This window comes from Anomaloglossus baeobatrachus, chromosome 2 (genome assembly GCF_048569485.1).
Source record: "Anomaloglossus baeobatrachus isolate aAnoBae1 chromosome 2, aAnoBae1.hap1, whole genome shotgun sequence".
Taxonomy (NCBI): domain Eukaryota; kingdom Metazoa; phylum Chordata; class Amphibia; order Anura; family Aromobatidae; genus Anomaloglossus; species Anomaloglossus baeobatrachus.
Window position 1 is genome coordinate 336,406,194 of NC_134354.1, and position 23,713 is coordinate 336,429,906.

General features: G+C 43.9%; 1 protein-coding gene across 3 annotated transcripts in view; it reads right to left on the minus strand.

Annotated features, from left to right (window-relative positions):
• Positions 1-4,686: 4,686 nt before the first annotated feature.
• Positions 4,687-23,713, minus strand: part of SCMH1 (Scm polycomb group protein homolog 1) — an 89,960-nt gene continuing 70,933 nt past the window's right edge. For all 3 annotated transcript variants that reach the window (XM_075335947.1, XM_075335946.1, XM_075335948.1), the window contains 7 exons: positions 21,612-21,738; positions 19,817-20,017; positions 14,889-15,071; positions 14,654-14,782; positions 14,199-14,381; positions 9,791-9,921; positions 4,687-5,338 (listed from right to left, as the gene is read on the minus strand). In XM_075335947.1, the coding sequence (XP_075192062.1) occupies positions 5,213-5,338; positions 9,791-9,921; positions 14,199-14,381; positions 14,654-14,782; positions 14,889-15,071; positions 19,817-20,017; positions 21,612-21,738 (1,080 nt within the window). In that variant the 3' untranslated portion in view covers positions 4,687-5,212. The remainder of the gene's footprint in view (positions 5,339-9,790; positions 9,922-14,198; positions 14,382-14,653; positions 14,783-14,888; positions 15,072-19,816; positions 20,018-21,611; positions 21,739-23,713) is intronic.

Genomic DNA, 23,713 nt, shown 5'->3' on the forward strand with positions numbered 1-23,713 from the left:
AAAAAGGAATATATATATATATATATATATATATATACATATATATATATATATATAACGGATATCATATTTTTAAAAAACGTTAACAACTCCCCGTAGTCATGTGTCAATCAGTGTAGCATATTGAATGCTTTTCCATAAAATATACATTTATCAGAAAGCTACTGCTGATGAGTGAGAGAATGTGGTCAGGCTCTGACCTCAAAATATTTTTTTTCTAGTCCACAACAAACTTCTTATGGTTCAGGACTCTGCAGCAGGACGATGGCGGCAGCAGCATTGAGGGGACTGAGATTCTGACTCCGGCTAGGATTGGCACTTTGGGCAGAGAAGTCTGAGCATAGTTACATAGTTACTTAGGTTGAAAAAAGACCTAGGTCCATCTAGTTCAACTTTCCTCCACCAATTCTACATTTTGTCACTGTCATTTATAACCAACAATGTTGTGTGTACTGAGGAAATCATCCAGTCTTTTTTTTTAAAAGCTGTTATAATAGCTGCCATTACTACCTCTTGTGGTAGGGCATTCCACAGTCTGACTGCTCTAACTGTAAAGAACCCGTTCCTATTTAGCTGCCGAAATCGCTTTTCTTCCACTCGCAATATATGCCCCCTAGTCCTTAGTATTGTCTTTGGAATGTGCCAGTCCTTTATATTGACCACACATGTATTTATACATATAAATGAGATCTCCTCTGAGACGTCTTTTTTCTAAGCTAAACATATCTAACTTTTTCAACCGTCATCATATGGCAGGCCTTCCATTCCTTGTAGTAGTCTAGTTACCCGCCTTTGAACTGACTAACTTCTGAATGTCCTTTTTAAAATGTGGAGCCCAAAACTGAATCCCATATTCCAGATGTGGCCTTACAAGTGATTTATAGAGGGGTAACAATACGTTGGGATCACGGGATCTAATTTCTCTTTTTATACACCCTAAAATCTTGTTTGCTTTAGCAGCTGCTGCTTGACATTGAGTGCTGCTGCTCAGCTTATTTGTAATGAGAATACCCAAGTCCTTCTAGTGTTCTGTAGTCCTGAGTTTACTTCAATTTAATGTATACGCAGTTATAGGATTACTCCGTCTTTACATTTATCAACATTAAATCTCAATTGCCAAGTATTTGCCCATTCTGACATCTTATCCAGATTTGTTTGTAATATTGTACAATCAAGGTCAGTTTTTAATATCCTACATAGTTTGGTGTCATCAGCAAAGACTGACACTTTACTATCAATCCCAAACACAAGGTCATTAATAAAGAGATTAAAAAGAATTGGTCCTAGCACAGATCCCTCTGGCACCCCACTGCTGACTATAGCCCATTTAGAAAATGTAACATTTATGAATACTCTTTGTTTCCTATCTTTTAGCCAATTCCTTACCCAGTTGCATGTAGTTTCCCCTAGTCCTTGCTTCTGTAGCTTTAGTATAAGGCTATTATGTGGTACAGTATCAAATGCCTTTGCACAGTCCAAATAAATCACATCAGCTGCATTACCGTTTGCACTTACCCCCTTATAGAACCCCAACATGTTGGTTAGACACGACTTATCTTTCATGAATGCATGCTGTTTTTCAGTTATTATATTATTTTCTGCAATATATTTTTGCATGTCATCCCTTAAAATGCCCTCAAAAACTTTGCATACTACTGATGTCAGGCTTACTGGACGGTAGTTGCCTGGATCTACCCTCTTACCTTTCTTGAATATCGGTACCACATCAGCAATCCTCCAATCCTGAGGCACCAACCCTGTTACAAGCAAGTCTAAAAAGATGAGATACAGCGGTCTGTCAATTACGGAGCTCAATTCCCTCAATATTCGTGGATGAATGCCATCTGGCCCGGGGGATTTGTTAATGTTTAATTTCCTCAGACGCAGACGTACTTCTTCTTGTGTTAAATTAATTATATTGGGTGGTTAACTCTGATTTATTTTTCACTTGTTGAATGATCCCTGGTACAGTCAGTTCCTTGGTGAACACAAATGAGAAATGCCTATTTAATATCTCAGTCTTTTGTTTGTCCTCTATAACTAACTTGTTATTATATTTTAAGGGGCCGATACTATCCTTTGTTATCCTTTTTGCATTAATGTATTTATAACAGATTTTGGGATTTATTTTAATGTCATTGGCGATTTTTGTTTCAGTAGCTAATTTTGCTTGCGTGATTTCTTTTTTTCATTTTCTATTGATACAGTCATATGAAAAAGTTTGGGCGCCCCTATTAATGTTAACCTTTTTTCTTTATAACAATTGGGGGTTTTGCAACAGCTATTTCAGTTTCATATATCTAATAACTGATGGACTGAGTGATATTTCTGGATTGAAATGAGGTTTATTTTACTAACAGAAAATGTGCAATCCGCATTTAAACAAAATTTGACCGGTGCAAAAGTATGGGCACCTCAACATAAAAGTGACATTAATATTTTGTAGATCCTCCTTTTGCAAAAACAACAGCCTCTAGTCGCTTCCTGTAGCTTTTAATGAGTTCCTGGATGAAGGTATATTTGACCATTCCTGTTTACAAAACAATTCCAGTTCAGTTAAGTTTGATGGTCGCCGAGCATGGACAGCACACTTCAAATCATCCCACAGATTTTCAATGATATTCAGGTCTGGGGACTGGGATGGCCATTTCAGAACATTGTAATTGTTCCTCTGCATGAATGCCTGAGTAGATTTGGAGCGGTGTTTTGGATCATTGTCTTGCTGAAATATCCATACCCTGCGTAACTTCAACTTCGTCACTGATTCTTGCACATTATTGTCAAGAATCTGGTGATACTGAGTTGAATCCATGCAATCCTCAACTTTAACAAGATTCCCGGTGCCGGCATTGGCCACACAGCCCCAAAGCATGATGGAACCTCCACCAAATTTTACTGTGGGTAGCAAGTGCTTTTCTTAGAATGCCGTGTTTTTTGGCCTCCATGTATAACGCCTTTTTGTATGACCAAACAACTCAATCTTTGTTTCATCAGTCCACAGGACCTTCTTCCAAAATGTAACTGGCTTGTCCAAATGTGCTTTTGCATACCTCAGGCGACTGATTGTGGCGTGCTTGCAGAAACGGCTTCTTTCGCATTACTCTCCCATACAGCTTCTCCTTGTACAACGTGCACTGAATTGTTGACCGATGCACATTGACACCATCTGCAGCAAGATGAACCTGCAGGTCTTTGGAGGTGGTCTGTGGATTGTCCTTGACTGTTCTCACCATTCTTCTTCTCTGCCTTTCTGATATTTTTCTTGGCCTGCCACTTCTGGGCTTAACAAGAACTGTACCTGTGTTCTTCCATTTCCTTACTATGTTCCTCACAGTGGAAACTGACAGTTTAAATCTCTGAGACAACTTTTTGTATCCTTCCCCTGAACAGTTGTTCAGGGGAAGGATACAATAATCTTTGTTTTCAGATCATTTGAGAGTTGTTTTGAGGAGCCCATGATGCCACTCTTCATAGTAGATTCAAATAGGAGAACAACTTGCAAGTGGCCACCTTAAATACCTTTTTTCATGATTGGATACACCTGCCTATGAAGTTCAAAGCTCAATGAGGTTACAAAACCAATTTAGTGCTTTAGTAAGTCAGTAAAAAGTAGTTAGGAGTGTTCAACTCAAGAAATTGATAAGGGTGCCCATACTTTTGCACCTGTCAAATTTTGTTTAAATGCGGATTGCACATTTTCTGTTAGTACAATAAACCTCATTTCAATCCAGAAATATTACTGAGTCCATCAGTTATTAGATATATGAAACTGAAATAGCTGTTGCAAAAAAACAAATTGTTATAAAGAAAAAAGGTTAACATGAATAGGGGTGCCCAAACTTTTTCATATGACTGTATATTTATACTTCTGAAATGCTATTTCTGTATTCTCAGCCTTTAAGATTTTAAACGCCCTTTGTTTTTGTTTTAGTATACTTTGTACTATCTTATTTATCCAAAGTGATTTATTTTGTCATACTGAAAGGAACAGTTCAAGTGGACACTAAATACACATACAGATTGCCTAGTCTCTGGTTCAGTGAACCAACTGTGATTTTGACAACCATTACTATCAAACCAGGAAGAACCTGGCTGGATTTCATCCCTAAATTGACTACTTCCTTATATATTTGGAAGGTTATGAAGACATATTTTGAGAGGAACGGTAGATGATAATATGAGTGCATCAACAGGATGCAAAAGGTCTTCTAGTCGGTTTCCGTAGTGACACATAGGTTTTATATACATCATGACAGGAGAGGTTTAATTAAGTCTAATTGCAAAGTTACATATGTGTTTTTAGGACTATAAGACACACACATTAAAAAAAAACAACTGGTAAAAAGTGTGTATGTCTTACTAGTCCGGAGGCAGCGTCCTATGATTGAGGAGAACGCTAACAGTGTATGCACAATAGGAGAATTGCTCTGTTCTGCTATACACTGATCAGGGAGGACCTGCGGGGATGCTGCACGCCATTTTTCTATATCTTGCGGTATCTGAATCTGGGCTGTCATTTAATCTGAAAAATGCTCTGCTTTTGGAATGAAAAATTAATGAATGTAAATTTGGACTTAAGGCTATGCTCCACTTCAACACTAAGTCGGCGGTGTTAATGAAATACACAGATCATTTCCTTCTTCGTAAGAGACGCAAAGTACAACCGGAAGGTATTTGTGAGCAAAGTCTGGTAAGGTTGCTGAATTTATTATTAATATAATTCTGATATTAGAAATTGGATGCAACCTATATCCAACATATACAAGAATATGTAAAGCACATTTCAAGTAACTCCGATGAGTCATCAGATTGCAAGCTTTTGTGGCCAATAATTCATTGTGCCTCTTTTATTCTACAAGGTACAGCGCTGTGTGCACTGCCAGTGCTATATAAGATAAGAAAAGTATGGTTTGGATTAATCAAAGTACATCAGGGAGCAGGATAACCTACAGCCCAATCAAAATGTAATGCCTTCATCTTCCCTCTCTCCTTATTGTGAAATATAAAGGACAAGTTCACAGACTAGAGGAATTTCTCAGAGATAAGAAATGTTTCAGAAGTCAGCGACATACACTAACCCCTAGAAATGGGGTCTTCAGGGTTTTAAGTCATATTCCTCTCATGGTGACTTTTTTTTGCAAGGTTGCTGACAGTCCAATGTCCAATTTATGAACTTTTATAGGGTCTGTGACAGTTGCACAAGATGTCTTGGTCAGAACTTTCCCTGCTTCAGTTTGTCTATATGGTGGGACAGCTTTAGAGCAGGACCCAGCTTCAGACCCATGTATTTCATCATAACATCGCTTCTCAGCAGGAGCAAAGCTTTTCCATCAATTTCCTATAGAGAGGGGAAAAAATGGAAAATATTGTGAGATAATCTAGTAGGTATATTCTTCTATAATACTATAAAAATATATCTACGAGTATGAAATGATCGTATCTGTGCATCTCATACTGTGGGACTTGGCCTCACAAGGGCTGTAAAGTCATCAGGAATCACCTACTGTCTGACCATAATGGTGCTTTCTCTCCAAAGACCATGTATTGCAGTATGTCTCATAGGGGTCTCCCAGTCTCCCAAATACTGTGGTTAGAACATACATATGTATATATATATATATTATTGAATATATATATATTATTGAACATGTATATATATATATATATATATATATATATATACACACATATATATTGATTTCTGAACTCTTCCTCAGGTAAAACATTAGTATGGTTGTTTCTAAATTATTATGAACTTGTTTTCTTTGCATTATTTGAGGTCTGAAAGCAATGCATTGTTTTGTTATTTTGACAATTTCTCAATTTCAGAAAATAAATACAATATTTGTTGCTTGGAAATTCAGAGACATGTTGTCAGTAGTTTATAGAATAAGAGAACAATTTACATTTTACTCAAAAATATACCTATAAAGAGAAAAATCAGAAAAAATGAAAATTTGGAAGTGGTCTCCAGTATATACATACATATTTTTTGAAATTGCACTGTTGAGTTGCAATATCTATTGCTGGCTACAGAATGGGTTAATGGAGACTGTCAGTGAGATCATTCTGACGGTCCATTAGTAAAGTTTCTGAATTTTTTTTTTTTTAGCTCCTCTCAGCTGATTCATGACCATAGAGGGTAGCAACGATGAACGTGCAGGGAAAAAAAAGACACTGTAAAAGTAAATGGTGCAAATTTTGAATGAAAACCAATAGGAAAAATGATTTTTAGCCCCGAATACATGCAATGATGTAAGGAAAAAAAATATCAGAATTAAACTCTGCAGCTCATCAATGAAAGAACAATGAGGAGGAATGACACAGCTGAATCTATATTTCACATTACATTATAAGACAGCTCTTAATATATACTGATATATATATCTATATACTGAGATATAGATATAGATATAGATATAGATATAGATATATATATATATATATATATATATATATATATATATATATATATATATATATATACATATACTAGCAATAGTACCAGGGCATTGCCCGGGATATGTCTGTCTATCTATATTCTGTCTGTGTGTCTGTCTCTGTGTGTATGTGTAAGTGGCTCTGTCTGTGTGTCAGGCTCTATCCATGTCTGTCTGTCTGTTTATGTCTATCTCTATGTCTGTCTCTGTATCAGTCTCTCTATCTATGTGTCTGTCCTCCTCTGTCTTCTTTCCCCTTCTGTCTTTCCCCCTTTGTCTCTTTCCCCCCTCTGTCTGTCTCTTTCCCAGTCTGTCTCTTTTCCCCCCTCTTTCTGTCTCTTCCCCCCTCTGTCTCTTCCCCCCTCTGTCTCTTCCCCCCTCTGTCTCTTCCCCCCTCTGTCTCTTCCCCCCTCTGTCTCTTCCCCCCTCTGTCTCTTCCCCCCTCTGTCTCTTCCCCCCTCTGTCTCTTTCCCCCTCTGTCTCTTTCCCCCTCTGTCTCTTTCCCCCTCTGTCTCTTTCCCCCTCTGTCTCTTTCCCCCTCTGTCTCTTTCCCCCTCTGTCTCTTTCCCCCTCTGTCTCTTTCCCCCTCTGTCTCTTTCCCCCTCTGTCTCTTTCCCCCTCTGTCTCTTTCCCCCTCTGTCTCTTTTCCCCCTCTGTCTCTTCTCCCCTCTGTTTCATTCCCCCGCTGTCTCTTTTCCCCCTCTGTCTCTTCCCCCCCTCTGTCTCTTTTCCCCCCTCTGTCTCTTTTCCCCCCTCTGTCTGTCTCTTTCCCAGTCTGTTTCATTCCCCTCTGTCTCTTTTCCCCTCTGTCTCTTTTCCCCTCTGTCTCTTTTCCCCTCTGTCTCTTTTCCCCTCTGTCTCTTTTCCCCTCTGTCTCTTTTCCCCTCTGTCTCTTTTCCCCTCTGTCTCTTTTCCCCTCTGTCTCTTTTCCCCTCTGTCTCTTTTCCCCTCTGTCTCTTTTCCCCTCTGTCTCTTCCCCCCTCTGTCTCATTCCCCGTCTGTATTTTTCCCCTCTGTCTCTTTTCCCCCTCTGTCTCTTCCCCCCCCTCTGTCTCTTTTCCCCCCCTCTGTCTCTTTCCCCCCCTCTGTCTCTTTTCCCCCCCTCTGTCTCTTTTCCCCCCCTCTGTCTCTTTTCCCCCCCTCTGTCTCTTTTCCCCCCCTCTGTCTCTTTTCCCCCCCTCTGTCTCTTTTCCCCCCCTCTGTCTCTTTTCCCCCCCTCTGTCTCTTTTCCCCCCCTCTGTCTCTTTTCCCCCCCTCTGTCTCTTTCCCCCCCCTCTGTCTCTTCCCCCCCCCTCTGTCTCTTTTCCCCCCCTCTGTCTCTTTTCCCCCCCTCTGTCTCTTTTCCCCCCCTCTGTCTGTCTCTTTCCCAGTCTGTTTCATTCCCCTCTGTTTCATTCCCCTCTGTCTCTTTTCCCCTCTGTCTCTTTTCCCCTCTGTCTCTTTTCCCCTCTGTCTCTTTTCCCCTCTGTCTCTTTTCCCCTCTGTCTCTTTTCCCCTCTGTCTCTTTTCCCCTCTGTCTCTTTTCCCCTCTGTCTCTTTTCCCCTCTGTCTCTTCCCCCCTCTGTCTCATTCCCCGTCTGTATTTTTCCCCTCTGTCTCTTTTCCCCCTCTGTCTCTTCCCCCCCTCTGTCTCTTTTCCCCCCTCTGTCTCTTTTCCCCCCTCTGTCTCTTTTCCCCCCTCTGTCTCTTTTCCCCCCTCTGTCTGTCTCTTTCCCAGTCTGTCTCTTCCCCCCCTCTGTCTCTTTCCCCCTCTGTATTTTTCCCCTCTGTCTCTTTTACCCCCTCTGTCTCTTTCCCCCCTCTGTCTCTTTCCCCCCTCTGTCTCTTTTCCCCCCTCTGTCTCTTTTCCCCCTCTGTCTCTTTTCCCCCCTCTGTCTCTTTCCCCCCCTCTGTCTCTTTTCCCCCCTCTGTCTCTTTCCCCCCCTCTGTCTCTTTCCCCCCCCTCTGTCTCTTTTCCCCCCTCTCTCTTTTCCCCCCTCTGTCTCTTTCCCCCCCTCTGTCTCTTTTCCCCCCTCTGTCTGTCTCTTTGACTGTCTCTCTCTCTCTGTCTCTTTCCCTGTTTGCCTCTTTCTCTGTCTGTGCTTATGTCTCTTTGTCTATTTCTGTCTCTCTCTGTCTGTCTCCCCACTGACATCTTATTACCTCACACATAAGCTTCTTATACTAACAATTTATTTTGTTCCTATAGCAACCACTCACAGCTCCTTAATAAGCTGTAGCTCTTATCTCCATTGATTTTAATGGCGACAGGTGTTTTGGACAGTAACTGTAAAGCGCAGGGCTAAATTTTCCTGTCAAAACATAGTCTATGATGTTCCCAATTTCGTGATTGCAAACGTGACAGTGCGAATTACTTTAGCGGACATACACACACACACACACATACATACATACTCAACTTTATATAATATAAATATATATATCTAATATATAAAGCTGAATGTGTGTATGTGTGTGTGTGTGTATGTCCGGGATTGGCATCTGCACCGTCGCAGCTACAGCCACAACATTTTGCACACTCACACTTCTGGACCCAGAGAGCATCATAGGCTATGTTTGAGGGGAAATTTTAACCCCGCGCTTTACAGTTATTCACCAAAAAACCTGCCTCCATTAAAATGAATGGAGCTGGGAGCCACAGTGCAGCCAAAACTTCAGAAGAATGCGCAGCCACGCCCTTAAATGGAATGTTGGCATGACACAATGCAGCCAGGGAAAGAGACAGACACAGACAGGGTAAGAGACAGACACAAAGAGACAGACACAGACAAAGAGACAGACTGACAGGGAAAGAGACAGACAGGGAAAGAGAGGGAAAGAGACAGACAGGTTAAGAGACAGATACAGACAATGAGACAGAGACAGACACAGGGAAACAGACAGGGAAAGAAAGAGAGGGAAAGAGACAGACAGGGTAAGAGACAGAAAAAAGACAGGTAAAGAGACAGACACAGGGAAAGAGACAGAGGGAAAGAGACAGACAGGGGAAGTGGCAGAGATAGACAGACAGGGAAAGAGATTGAGACAGACGGAGAAAGAGACAGAGACAGTCAGAGACAGACAGGAAAAGAGACAGAGAGACAAAGAGATAGAGAGAGACAGAGAGATATATACAGAGGGGGAGACAGACAGAGAATGGGAGAGAAACAGAGACAGTTACTATCCCGGGCAGCGGATATTGTGCGCAGAATAAATTTTTGTTAATACATTCTATTTTGTTAACAACAGTTATTAACCCGGGTAGTACAGCTAGTATATATATATATTATATATATATATATAATATATATATACACATGATCATATTGGTAGCGTATAAGCTGCTTCCTATAAACATTCACAAGACTTACATGTTTGCGGAAGAGCTCAGCATATGATCCCAGCTGGGGGTCGGCTTCTCTGACAAACTGCATGACTTCTTCCATGCTCCATAATGAAGGGTCACGAGATCCCTGCCGAGCATTTGCACTCCTCTCCGGCTCTAAGGTAAGAAGAATGAGAGACATCGGTGCACATTATACAACTGAGCAGTTAGAGAAGACGTCAGAGTAACATGGGCTTTGCCAGCGTCAGACGCAGCATTTATCTATGTCCTATGCTGGCTCCCTGACTTTCTCGGCTCTGCTTGTGAACCCGCATCTCTCCCGGCAGATTATGGCGTGATGATCAGCCACCATCTGCCTCTAACATCCGCGAGTGGAGTGGAGCTCACGGTTGTTCACCTGTGACAGTGCCATTTACAGTGTGCCGGAGGGGGGTATGTCATTCTATTCGATAATCAGCATGCCCGTGACCGCGCAGCATCAATGGGTTGCCATGATGGACGGCGCTCTGCTAAACACCCCCATGCCTGTCATGATGATACTCCTGTGAAAGTCAGCACGTGACTGGTGTTCATAGGAGACTATCATTTTTGTTATATACAGCAATACTGTGGCATTGCTCTATATAGCAGAAGAAATCAGATGATTGAAGGTTCAAGTCCCCTAAGGGGGTATAAAAAATACTATAAAAAAAGGTTTTAAAAAAATATATGAAATTCAAATTTTGCTCCTTTTCTCCAATTAAAAATGAATAAAAAAATTAATAGAAACATATTTGGTATTGATGCATTCATTAGAGTCTGATCTATCAAAAAATAAAATAAATTAATCCGATTGTTAAATCACACAATGCAATGAGGAAAAAAAATCAAAACTCCAGAATTACATTATTTTGGTTACAGCAACAACAAAAAACAATGTAATAAGAGGCGATCAAAAGATCGGATCTACCCCAAAATGATAGCAATAAAAACATTGGCTCAGGGTGCAAAAAAGAAGTCCTCACACCGCTCCATAGCCCAAAAATGTACAACGTCATGGCTCTCAAAAAATGGTGCTTTATCATGTTTACTTTAAAAATAATACTTTAAAGTAAAAAAAAACAACTATTGTGAAATACCAATTACTGATAATTAGTTCATATTACCATATATGAATATACATTGCTGATCTTTAGAATTACATTTGTTTTTTACATTTGTCTGTGAAAAATACTGTTGTGTTTGTGATGTTTTCCAGAAAAAGAAGATATCAAATTGGTAATCCTGTCACAAGGGCATATTTGTACTCCAAATTCACTTCAATGCAGAGAATATATAGAAAAAATAGCATACACTATTAAAGGGAATCTGTCATCAGATTTTTACTATGTAATCTGAGAGCAGCATAATGTAGGGACAGACAGCCTGATTCTAGCAATGTGTCACTTACTAGGCTGTGTTTTGCTCTTTCAATACAATCAGTGTTTAATCAGCAGGAGATTATCACTACAGGACAACCTGCCTCGTAGACTGTTTACACTCCCTTTACTGATTAACACCTCTCTATACAATGTTCACAGATAGCTGTGGTGTGGGCATCTTTCCACAGCTCACCAACTGACCTCTGCTAGATCTGCAACACAGGAAACTGTGATTGTATGTATCACAACTGCTGCACGCACTATACGGATACATCACTGGAATCAGTGTCTCTGCCCCTACATCATGCTGCTATCAATTACATAACAAAAACCTGCTGACTGATTCCCTTTAGAGAAGGCCTGTTAAAGGTTTAAAGTCTCAATTTTTATATATTTATTTTTTCCTGTTGCTGCCCTGAGTGTTCTGGTAATTTTTTTTATTTTTTTATTATCTGCCATATTACTCCAGAGATATAATCTGGTTTCTTTAGCGCTATTTTTTATGCTATTTACCAAGGTGGCATTTCTTTAGATGCTCTGCATTAAGCTGTGAGCAACACCGGTTATTAATGCAGTAGGAATGAAATGTGAATAATAACTGGCCATTCTCTATATACATATTGGGGTCCGCTCTGGCCTACAGTAATGAGCAATATACAGCTCACTAGTTCGCTCACATTATTAGTAGTGAGAGCACTATGATTTCACATTGCAGCCCATAGTGCCCAAGCCCTTCATCAGTGCAGCTAATAAGGACAGTCCGCAACATGGGAACACATGATGGACAGCTACTTCTCCCCATCCCGAAATAAATATCACCAAAACATGGTCTTGACTACAAACGCTTGTTTTTTGATGTAGATAAAGGAAAAGTTGTAGAAAGACATCTCTGAATGGAGAGTAGAAAGGATCGGACATGTCAATATTCAATATTAGATATTATATTAGGCATCTGTCTGCCATAAGGAGCGAGGACACCAAAAGCCTGATACAGAATTGCATTTTATGAAACTAACTCTTCTTTTAGTGATACAGTCAGGGCCAGAAATATTTGGACAGTGACACAAGTTTTGTTATTTTAGCTGTTTACAAAAACATGTTCAGAAATACAATTATATATATAATATGGGCTGAAAGTGCACACTCCCAGCTGCAATATGAGAGTTTTCACATCCAAATCAGAGAAAGGGTTTAGGAATCATAGCTCTGTAATGCATAGCCTCCTCTTTTTCATGGGACCAAAAGTAATTGGACAAGGGACTCTAAGGGCTGCAATTAACTCTGAAGGCGTCTCCCTCGTTAACCTGTAATCAATGAAGTAGTTAAAAGGTCTGGGGTTGATTACAGGTGTGTGGTTTTGCATTTGGAAGCTGTTGCTGTGACCAGACAACATGCGGTCTAAGGAACTCTCAAATTGAGGTGAAGCAGAACATCCTGAAAAAAAAGAAAAAATCCATCAGAGAGATAGCAGACATGCTTGGAGTAGCAAAATCAACAGTCGGGTACATTCTGAGAAAAAAGGAATTGACTGGTGAGCTTGGGAACTCAAAAAGGCCTGGGCGTCCACGGATGACAACAGTGGTGGATGATCGCCGCATACTTTCTTTGGTGAAGAAGAACCCGTTCACAACATCAACTGAAGTCCAGAACACTCTCAGTGAAGTAGGTGTATCTGTCTCTAAGTCAACAGTAAAGAGAAGACTCCATGAAAGTAAATACAAAGGGTTCACATCTAGATGCAAACCATTCATCAATTCCAAAAATAGACAGGCCAGAGTTAAATTTGCTGAAAAACACCTCATGAAGCCAGCTCAGTTCTGGAAAAGTATTCTATGGACAGATGAGACAAAGATCAACCTGTACCAGAATGATGGGAAGAAAAAAGTTTGGAGAAGAAAGGGAACGGCACATGATCCAAGGCACACCACATCCTCTGTAAAACATGGTGGAGGCAACGTGATGGCATGGGCATGCATGGCTTTCAATGGCACTGGGTCACTTGTGTTTATTGATGACATAACAGCAGACAAGAGTAGCCGGATGAATTCTGAAGTGTACCGGTATATACTTTCAGCCCAGATTCAGCGAAATGCCGCAAAGTTGATCGGACGGCGCTTCATAGTACAGATGGACAATGACCCCAAGCATACAGCCAAAGCTACCCAGGAGTTCATGAGTGCAAAAAAGTGGAACATTCTGCAATGGCCAAGTCAATCACCAGATCTTAACCCAATTGAGCATGCATTTCACTTGCTCAAATCCAGACTTAAGACGGAAAGACCCACAAACAAGCAAGACCTGAAGGCTGCGGCTGTAAAGGCCTGGCAAAGCATTAAGAAGGAGGAAACCCAGCGTTTGGTGATGTCCATAGGTTCCAGACTTAAGGCAGTGATTGCCTCCAAAGGATTCGCAACAAAATATTGAAAATAAAAATATTTTGTTTGGGTTTGGTTTATTTGTCCAATTACTTTTGACCTCCTAAAATGTGGAGTGTTTGTAAAGAAATGTGTACAATTCCTACAATTTCTATCAGATATTTTTGTTCAAACCTTCAAATTAAACATTACAATCTGCACTTGAATTCTGTTGTAGAGGTTTCATTTCAAATCCAATGTGGTGGCATGCAGAGCCCAACTCGCGAAAATTGTGTCACTGTCCAAATATTTCTGGACCTAACTGTATGTTAGAGATAATCCCTGACCTCCATTGGTGTCAGGATGGCCACAGCTCAGACTTTTACCAGAATCTGACCCAATGCTCTGAAGAAATGGTTCTTACAATACTGTGCCATGCTTGTAGCAAAAGTCTCTCAAAACTGCCCAATGGATTGAAAGAGCATATCATAGAAGTGGACTACGTCGGAGAACTGAGACAATGAAAGGGCCAATGTAACCTCTCTACCTCTTTACCTACAAACCGTCAACATAGTGGTGGCTTTCCTGGACTTTCCTGGACTTTGCAACCACTTCCACACTCAGCATTCAGAGCCTGGGATGCCCCTTTATATATGCTGTACCCTGTAGTACTACTTACCACCTGAGCTCAGTCGGCGTACAGTGCCTTGGGACAGGCTGCTAGGCTGATGGTGAATCCGAAAGGAAGGAGACCGATATTCCTTAGAGATTCTACATGGGTTTGGGCTACTAGGAGATTCTGCAGGACCCAGACGATGCTCAATAGATCCTGGAAGCCCAGCATCATTCAGGAACGTTTCTCCTGGAGACATACAAAGTCTAATGTTACTACTCTGTATTCCTTATTCCCTGATGTATATAGATGATGTCAATAATTAGAAAAACATGGCTGCTGTCTTCCAGAAACAGCTCCCATCTATCTGCACTTAGCTCCATTGACGTGAATAGGAAAGAGCTGCAATACCACACACTAAAGATACAATGGCAGACACAACCCTTTGACAAGTGAGGTGATGTTTTTGGAAGAAAGCACCTACATGATTCTTATCCATGAAGTCATTTTTTTAATATTACCTTCTGATGCATGGCAATCACTCTTTGGTACTTTGGGACACAGGGGGGCATTGTATGGAGGTATTTCTTGAGAGAATCTCTTGAATCCTCTGCCTGGACCATGGAGATTGCCCTCAAAATGACACCTTTCTAAGAAATAGCAAAATGGTGTTAAATCACTGTACATGAAGGGGAGGTTAAGGCAATATTAACTAAGACTACATATATCATACACCCTAAACATTGACATTGGTACCTGTTAGATACCGCTCATTCTCATACGATCCAGCATGTGGTGGGGGATTCTGCGTGAACGGCTGGTTTCCAAATAAGTTGTCACTACGCAGGTTCCGGCAAAGCTTCTCCAGAAAGCGGAGGACATGCACAATACTGTTTACTGCTGGAAGGTTTAGTGTGTGCTGCTCCCTCTCAAATACCGCTGCAAAATAAGATTGATAGGAACTAAAAATCAATTGCGAAAATTAACTATGAAACAGTAGGTTATCCCAAACAGGTACGGGCCATCTACATCAGGATGCATCAGATAGAAGCTGTCTGAACGGCCTACCATCTAATGCTGAGGGACACAGCGGTCCTTTTTTCCCTTTCACTACCTGGTGATTTTTAGTTTTTCCTCCCCTTCCTGCAAGAGCCATAACTTTTTATTTTTCCATCAATATAGTCATAGGATCGCTTGTTTTTTGTGGGACAAGTTGTACTTTTGAATGACACCATACATTTTACCATATAATGCATTGGAAATAGGAAAAAAAAATTCCAAGCGTGGTGAAATTGCAAAAAAAAAGTGCAATTCCACAATTTTAATTTCTTTTATTTACCGTGTCCTTTGTATATGTTACAACTGACTTGGCAGTATGATTCTCCAGGTCAGTACGATTATGTAAAGATGTATACACTGCTGTTTGTTATATTCACCGTGCTCCCCATATGATAAAACTGACCTGGCAGTATGGTTCCCCAGGACAGTATGAGTTCATTGATATCAAACATGTACTGTGTGTAATATATATATAAAATAAAATAAAGTAAAATAATAAATTAATATATATATATATTATTTTACTTTATTTTATTTTTTTTTAATTAAGTGGAGAAAGAAATTCGGAAGTTTTCAAAGAAAAAAAAAATACTCTGGCGCTGTTTTCAAATAATCGGAATATTTTCATTTTTCGGGATCTTTGGCTAAGTGATGGCTTGATTTTTTTGTGACCTCAGCTGACGTTTTTACTGAAGCAGGTTAATTACTGTTGTCTACACTTTTGCCTCGGCCCATTGTACATTTTTGTAATATTTAAAATGTAAAAGATGAAAATTGTTTTTTTTTTCCTATAATACAAAGTAAATGTGTCATCTTTAACTTTATGCCTTTTAGTGATCATTTCATTTGCAACTTTCTTAACAGTTCACAATAACAGTAATTTTAACCGGGGGTGTTCAAACTTTTATATGCCACTGGGTATATGTACTAGAATGCTGGCACAGCAGTATACCATGTAGGGCAAAAATAAAATGTATGGTCAAAGTTAAAGTGGTATTCCCATCTCCAAAATCCTATCTCAATATTTAGAAGGTGTAATAATAATAATAATGTTACCAAATACCTCCTTAGAAATGTGGTATAGTTCTCCTGATATAGCCATGTATTTTACCTCATGTGCAGGGTATTGCAGTTAAGGTATCTATGGTTACGTCAACTCATATAGTGACAGTTAGTTGCACGTGGACGTAACCATGGATACCCAAGCTGCAATGCCCTGCACATTAGGTAAGAGAAGTAGCTATATCAGGAGAACTAAACTACATTTCTGCTTAGAGGTATTTGCTGATATTATAATTATTATTACACCTACTACATACTGGGATAGGATCTTGGAGATGAGAATAACTCTTTAAGTTCCCAACTGTAAAGCTAAATTCACAATATGTTTGCATCATATAGCAGACATATGATTAAAAAAAATCATTCTTAAAAAAGACAACTATATGGCAATTGTATACTTTTTTCCGACAGATCAGTAAAAAAAGCTATATAGCTGGCATTGGCTTTTTTACTTGAGAAATATACCTTTCAAGCACATGCAAACACATATCTGAATGTTTATATGCATCTGCTGTTTTGCTCCAAAGGAACAGCTTTTCGTATACCTCTATCCCATTGTAACACGAGATGCTATAGCATACGTTTGGGTATTGTGCAGGGCTTTGGTGGAGCGTACCTGTACAACACAAAACTCGCCTCTTGGGTTGCATTGTAAAAAGGCAGACAATTATCTGCCCAAAAAGCAAAAACATTAATTTGTCAAAAAAAAAAAAAAATATACGTGGTTAAAAAAACATCATTCTAGGCAGCACCAGTCCTGCGTACAGAACACGTGCTGCCGAGAAGAATGACCGTCCATCCGAGCTGTGCACGTAGGAAGCATAGTCGGCCTGTCTAAACAGGCTATTAAATGAACTAGGCCTATTACATGTTAAAATGTACTCCGTGTGGGAAGTATATCAATTAGATCAGGGGTGGGGAACCTCCGGCCCGCGGGCCGCATGCGGCCCGCCATGACCTTTTTCCCGGGGGAGGCAGTGCTCGTGCTGTCACCGCGGTCTTGCTGCCGCCGGCCCTTTAAATCCACACATTGCTGTTTGTGCTGCAATGTGTTCTCCCGTCGGCCAGTGTTTACTATGTGGGCGGGTCCACATCAGCCTCACAGCGTCCAGCGTTGTGTGTCCGCCCCCTGCCTTCCGGAGATCAGTGCCTGCCTTCTCCTTCTGATGCAGTGTGTCCGGCTCCTGCACTCCGGTGATGTGAATGCCATGCTGCTGTGAGTCCAGCTCCGACCCTCTGCTGCTATGTGCCCTGCCCAATGCTTTGTGCCTAAAACCCAGTTCTGTAAACCCTCTCCCCCAGAGTTGCATGAAACTCTCAGCACAGTGTGCCCCCCAATGTCCTGCGTGCACCCCTCCCCCAGTCCTGTGTGCACCCCTCCTCCAGTCCTGTGTGCAGCCCCCCAAGTCCTGTGTGCACCCCCCACACAATCCTGTGTGCAGCCCCCCAGTCCTATGTGCACCCCCCACACAATCCTGTGTGCAGCCCCCCCAGTCCTATGTGCACCCCCCACACAATCCTGTGTGCAGCCACCCCAGTCCTATGTGCAACCCATCACCCAGTCCTGTGTGCAGCCCCCCAATGTCCTGTGTGCACCCACCACACAATCCTGTGTGCAGCCCCCCCAGTCTTATGTGCTGCCCATCACCCAGTCCTGTGTGCAGCCCCCTCAGTCCTTTGTGCTGCCCATCACCCAGTCCTGCGTGCAGCCCCCCCAGTCCTGTGTGCCGCCCATCACCCAGTCCTGTGTGCCGCCCATCACCCAGTCCTGTGTGCCGCCCATCACCCAGTCCTGTGTGCCGCCCCCCCAGTCCTTTGTGCTGCCCATCACCCAGTCCTGCGTGCAGCCCCCCCAGTCCTGTGTGCCGCCCATCACCCAGTCCTGTGTGCCGCCCATCACCCAGTCCTGTGTGCCGCCCATCACCCAGTCCTGTGTGCCGCCCATCACCCAGTCCTGTGTGCCGCCCCCCCAGTCCTGTGTGCCGCCCATCACCCAGTCCTGTGTGCCGCCCATCACCCAGTCCTGTGTGCCGCCCATCACCCAGTCCTGTGTGCCGCCCATCACCCAGTCCTGTGTGCCGCCCATCACCCAGTCCTGTGTGCCGCCCATCACCCAGTCCTGTGTGCCGCCCCCCAATGTCCTGTGTGCACCCACCACACAATCCTGTGTGCAGCCCCCCCAGTCTTATGTGCTGCCCATCACCCAGTCCTGTGTGCAGCCCCCTCAGTCCTTTGTGCTGCCCATCACCCAGTCCTGCGTGCAGCCCCCCCAGTCCTGCGTGCCGCCCATCACCCAGTCCTGTGTGCCGCCCATCACCCAGTCCTGTGTGCCGCCCCCCCAGTCCTTTGTGCAGCCCATCACCCAGTCCTGCGTGCCGCCCATCACCCAGTCCTGCGTGCCGCCCATCACCCAGTCCTGCGTGCCGCCCATCACCCAGTCCTGCGTGCCGCCCATCACCCAGTCCTGTGTGCCGCCCCCCCAGTCCTGTGTGCAGCCCCCCAGTCCTGTGTGCCGCCCATCACCCAGTCCTGTGTGCCGCCCATCACCCAGTCCTGTGTGCCGCCCATCACCCAGTCCTGTGTGCCGCCCATCACCCAGTCCTGTGTGCCGCCCATCACCCAGTCCTGTGTGCCGCCCATCACCCAGTCCTGTGTGCCGCCCATCACCCAGTCCTGTGTGCCGCCCATCACCCAGTCCTGTGTGCAGCCCATCACCCAGTCCTGTGTGCATCCCATCACCCAGTCCTGTGTGCAGCGCAACCTCCGCGTGGTGCCTGTGCCCCCAGCCCCGCGCGTGGTGCCTGTGCCCCCAGCCCCGCGCGTGGTGCCTGTGCCCCCAGCCCCGCGCGTGGTGCCTGTGCCCCCAGCCCCGCGCGTGGTGCCTGTGCCCCCAGCCCCGCGCGTGGTGCCTGTGCCCCCAGCCCCGCGCGTGGTGCCTGTGCCCCCAGCCCCGCGCGTGGTGCCTGTGCCCCCAGCCCCGCGCGTGGTGCCTGTGCCCCCAGCCCCGCGCGTGGTGCCTGTGCCCCCAGCCCCGCGCGTGGTGCCTGTGCCCCCAGCCCCGCGCGTGGTGCCTGTGCCCCCAGCCCCGCGCGTGGTGCCTGTGCCCCCAGCCCCGCGCGTGGTGCCTGTGCCCCCAGCCCCGCGCGTGGTGCCTGTGCCCCCAGCCCCATGCCCCCAGTTAATTAATTGTTTCACCAAATATAGCAGGATCATTTAAACATTGATAATTTTGTGCGGCCCCCGAAGGTTGGTAGAAATTTCCAAATGGCCCCCAACAGAAAAAAGGTTCCTCACCCCTGATTTAGATCCTATATACTCGCTAAAACAAGATGTAGACAGAGGACAGGTTGCACGGTCAAGGTGGAGGCAGTCATCACAACAACACAATAACATTCTAACAATGTTCTGTAGGCTTAGACTGAAGAAACCGGTGAGACCTGCACATTTATTTCAATTTTGTTAGGTGTCGAAATCGGTGTTTCGCGTTGCGCCCCAAACAGTACGTTGGGTTAGATTTTTTGTGGTGTGTCGTGACTATAAATGGGCTGTAGTGGCGCACTCACCAGATATTATTTCCCCACCATGACCCTGCTTTAGGAAAGCGAACACCGTTTTCTGATGGTACGCGCAGTCTATGCAGGCCTGAACGGCTTGCTGTAGAACAACAGATGCCCGTGCCGGTCCAAAGTGATCTGGAAGGTGCTGAACTTTTTTCATGTCAAGGTGAGGACCAGAATCTCCATTCTTGTTCAGATAAATGCAAACTAGAAAAAAAATGTCACCGATCAAAGTATGAAGTTATAACTGACGATATAGGACTGATGATTTACTATATGTACACAGGCTTACAGCACATTCTTTGTATATAGAACTAAAGCTACCATCACCAGGGACCTTCATCAACATATTTACCAGATTTCTGGAAACACATCGCTGAGGCCAATCCTAATTATTAGTCTAATGCCAAAATCTGAAATTCCTTTTATTTCCCAGTAGAGCAGCTGTAAGATCACATACTAAACATCAAACATAAAGACTGGTTTCCTTTACAGTACATGATATTGGCGTTTCCTATCCTCATCCTTATTGCTATCCTGTTAATATACAAGTGCATCTCAATAAATTAGAATATCAAACAGTTAATTTATGTCAGTAATCCAATACAAAAAGGGAAACACATATATTATATTCTAATTTATTGAGAAGCACTTGTATATACAGTATATTATATTTGCACTTCCAGGTGTAATCACTCGCAAAGATGAGATTTTCTTTCTGAATAAATGGAGCCTATAGTCGGAATAGATCCCACATTGTGTTCCCCCGTGTTTGGGTATTTAGGATGATGGCTGTGATGTAGATCACCATGCGTCTCCTTATTACCTGCAATAGGGGACTCTAAAGGGTGCTTTACACGCTGCGACATCGCTAACAATATATCGTCGGGGTCACGGTGTTTGTGAAGCACATCCGGCGCCATTAGCGACATCGCAGCGTGTGACAGCTAGAAGCGACGATCAACAATCACAAAAACGTCAAAAATCATTGATCGTTGACACGTCGCTCCTTTTCATAATATCACTGGTGGTGCATGCCGCTGGTTGTTCGTCGTTTCTGCGGCAGCACACATCGCTATGTGTGACACCGCAGGAGCGACGAACATCTCCTTACCTGCGTCCACCGGCAATGAGGAAGGAAGGAGGTGGGCGGCATGTTCCGGCTGCTCATCTCCGCCCCTCCTCTGCTATTGCGTGACCGCTTAGTGACGCCGCTGGTTCCGGCCGCTCATCTACGCCCCTCCTCTGCTATTGGGTAATAGCTGTAACTCCGCTGTAACTCCGCACAAACCGCCCCCTTCAAGGAGAGATTGTTCGGTGTCTCCAGCGACGTCGCTAAGCAGGTATGTGCATGTGACGCTGCCGTAGCGATATTGTTCGCTACAGCAGCGATCACCCCCATGCTGAAACAGCGACATGGGCGGGTGCTATCGCTAGCGATGTTGCAGCGTGTGAAGCACCCTTTAGCCTTTCTAGATTACAAGCTATTGAGACGCTCTACTTATTAACTGTGGAAGGTGTATGACTCATTTGACAATGTCAGACGTTCTATCGACTCCTAACTGTTATATGGCTATTCCAAATTGCACTATGACTACAAATTAGCAGGTGTCAGTAGAACTATTCACTAGAACCACATTTACTGTTTCTTCCAGCAAGAGAGATATTAGCTGGGACCCAATGAGCTACACAGTGGTTTTCTGCAGCTACCGCAGGGAGAATGGTGGAGAAAGTGTACTGGCGTTATTATATAAAAAGCGATTGTGAGAAGATATACCGGAAATTGGGTCAATGTGATTACCTGTGGGGGCCTGCATGGCAGCACATGGAATGGTGGCAGCATCTTGCGGTACAGTGCTTGTATCTGGTTCTGGGGTACTGTTTGTAGGGGATGTAGGGATCTGGTTCAGCAAAAGACGCGGCTTTCTCTGTAATAAAAGAAATATGTGAATACAATCAATAGAACTGTCCTATATGTCAAAATCATAAATGATTAGTTACAAGTATTGGCAGAAGAACACAAATTAGGCTAATCTAAAGGGAATCTGTCATCAGGGTTTTGCTTCTTTATCTGAAAACACTATGATGTTGGGAAAGAGACCCCGATTGCAACAATGTATCACTTACTGGGATGCTTGCTGCAGTTTTAATAAAATCAGTTTTATTTGCTTCAGAACCACCAGTTCCCTGAATTCTGTATAACCCTGCCTACACCACTGATTGACAGCCTTCTGTGCACACTGTGCATTGGTAAAAAGCTGCCAATAAATGGTGGGAGCACAGTTATATGAGCTCATGAATATGGAGAACTAGATGGCAGCAGGTTTACTATCATCTAATAATAATCTCCTACTGATAATATACTGATTATCAAAATTACAGCAAGCAAGCCAGCAAGTGACATTGCTACAGTCACGGTTTCCCACCTAATCTTAGGGGTACTTTGCACGCTGCGACATCTCTAGCCGATTGTAACGATGTCCAGCGCGATAGTACCTGCCCCCGTCGCACACGCACTTACCTGCCCTGCGACGTCGCTCTGGCCGGCGACCCGCCTCCTTCCTAAGGGGGTGGGTCGTGCGGCGTCACAGCGACGTCACATGGCAGCCATCCAATATAAGCGGAGGGGCGGAGATGAGCGGGACGTAAACATCCCGCCCACCTCCTTCCTTCCGCATTGGCGGTGGAGGCAGGTAAGGAGATGTTCCTCGCTCCTGCGGCTTCACATACAGCGATGTGTGGTGCCGCAGGAACAAGGAACAACATCGTATCTCCTATTGGTGCGACATTATGGAAATGTCCGACGCTACACAGATCACCGATTTACGACGCTTTTGCGATCGTTTATCGGCGCATCTAGGCTTTACATGTTGCGACGTTGTTACCGGCGCCGGATGTGCGTCACTTTCGATTGACCCCGACAATATCGCAGTAGCGATGTCGCAACGCGCAAACTACCCCTTAGGCGGGCTTTGCACACTACGACATCGCAGGTGCGATGTCGGTGGGGTCAAATCAAAAGTGACGCACATCCGGCGTCACAGTTGATATCGTAGTGTGCAAATCCTTTTTGATACGATTAACAAGCGCAAAAGCGTCGTTATAGTATCATCGGTGTAGGGTCCGACATTTCCATAATGCCGGTGCAGCGACAGGTACGATGTAGTTCCTCGTTCCTGCGGCAGCACACATCGCTGTGTGTGAAGCAGCAGGAGCGAGGAACATCTCCAACCTGCGTCCCGGCTGCAATGCGGAAGGACGAAGGTGGGCGGGATGTTTACGTCCCGCTCATCTCCGCCCCTCCGCTGCTATTGGCAGCCTGCCGTGTGACGTCGCTGTGACACCGCACGACCCGCCCCCTTAGGAAGGAGGCGGATTGCCGGCCAGAGCGACGTCGCAGGGCAGGTGAGTGCATGTGAAGCTGGCGTAGCGATAATGTTCGCTACGCCAGCAATCACAAGATATCGCTGCTGTGACGGGGGCGGGGACTATCGCACTCAACATCGCAGCATCGGCTTGTGATGTCGCAGCGTGCAAAGTACCCCTTAGAGCAGCATGATATAGAGACAAAAATCTTGTGACAAATTCTATTGCAGTAACTGACACACAAGATGGTACTTTATTACATTGGCATTAAATGGGTTTCACACAAACAAAGAGCCTTTGGCTCAACAGCTAGGGCTGCTACTAATATGTTTGGGAATTATTGGATTGAATCCCAGGGTGGGATGAAAATTAAGAAAAATGTAAGATCTCATTTATATGCATAAATACATGTGTGGTCAAAACTAAGGACTGGCACATGACTTATTCATCCAAAGACAATACGAAGTACCAGAGGGAATTCACTGTGAATGGAGGAAAAGTGATCCTGGCAGCTAAATAGGAAAGGGTTCTTTACAG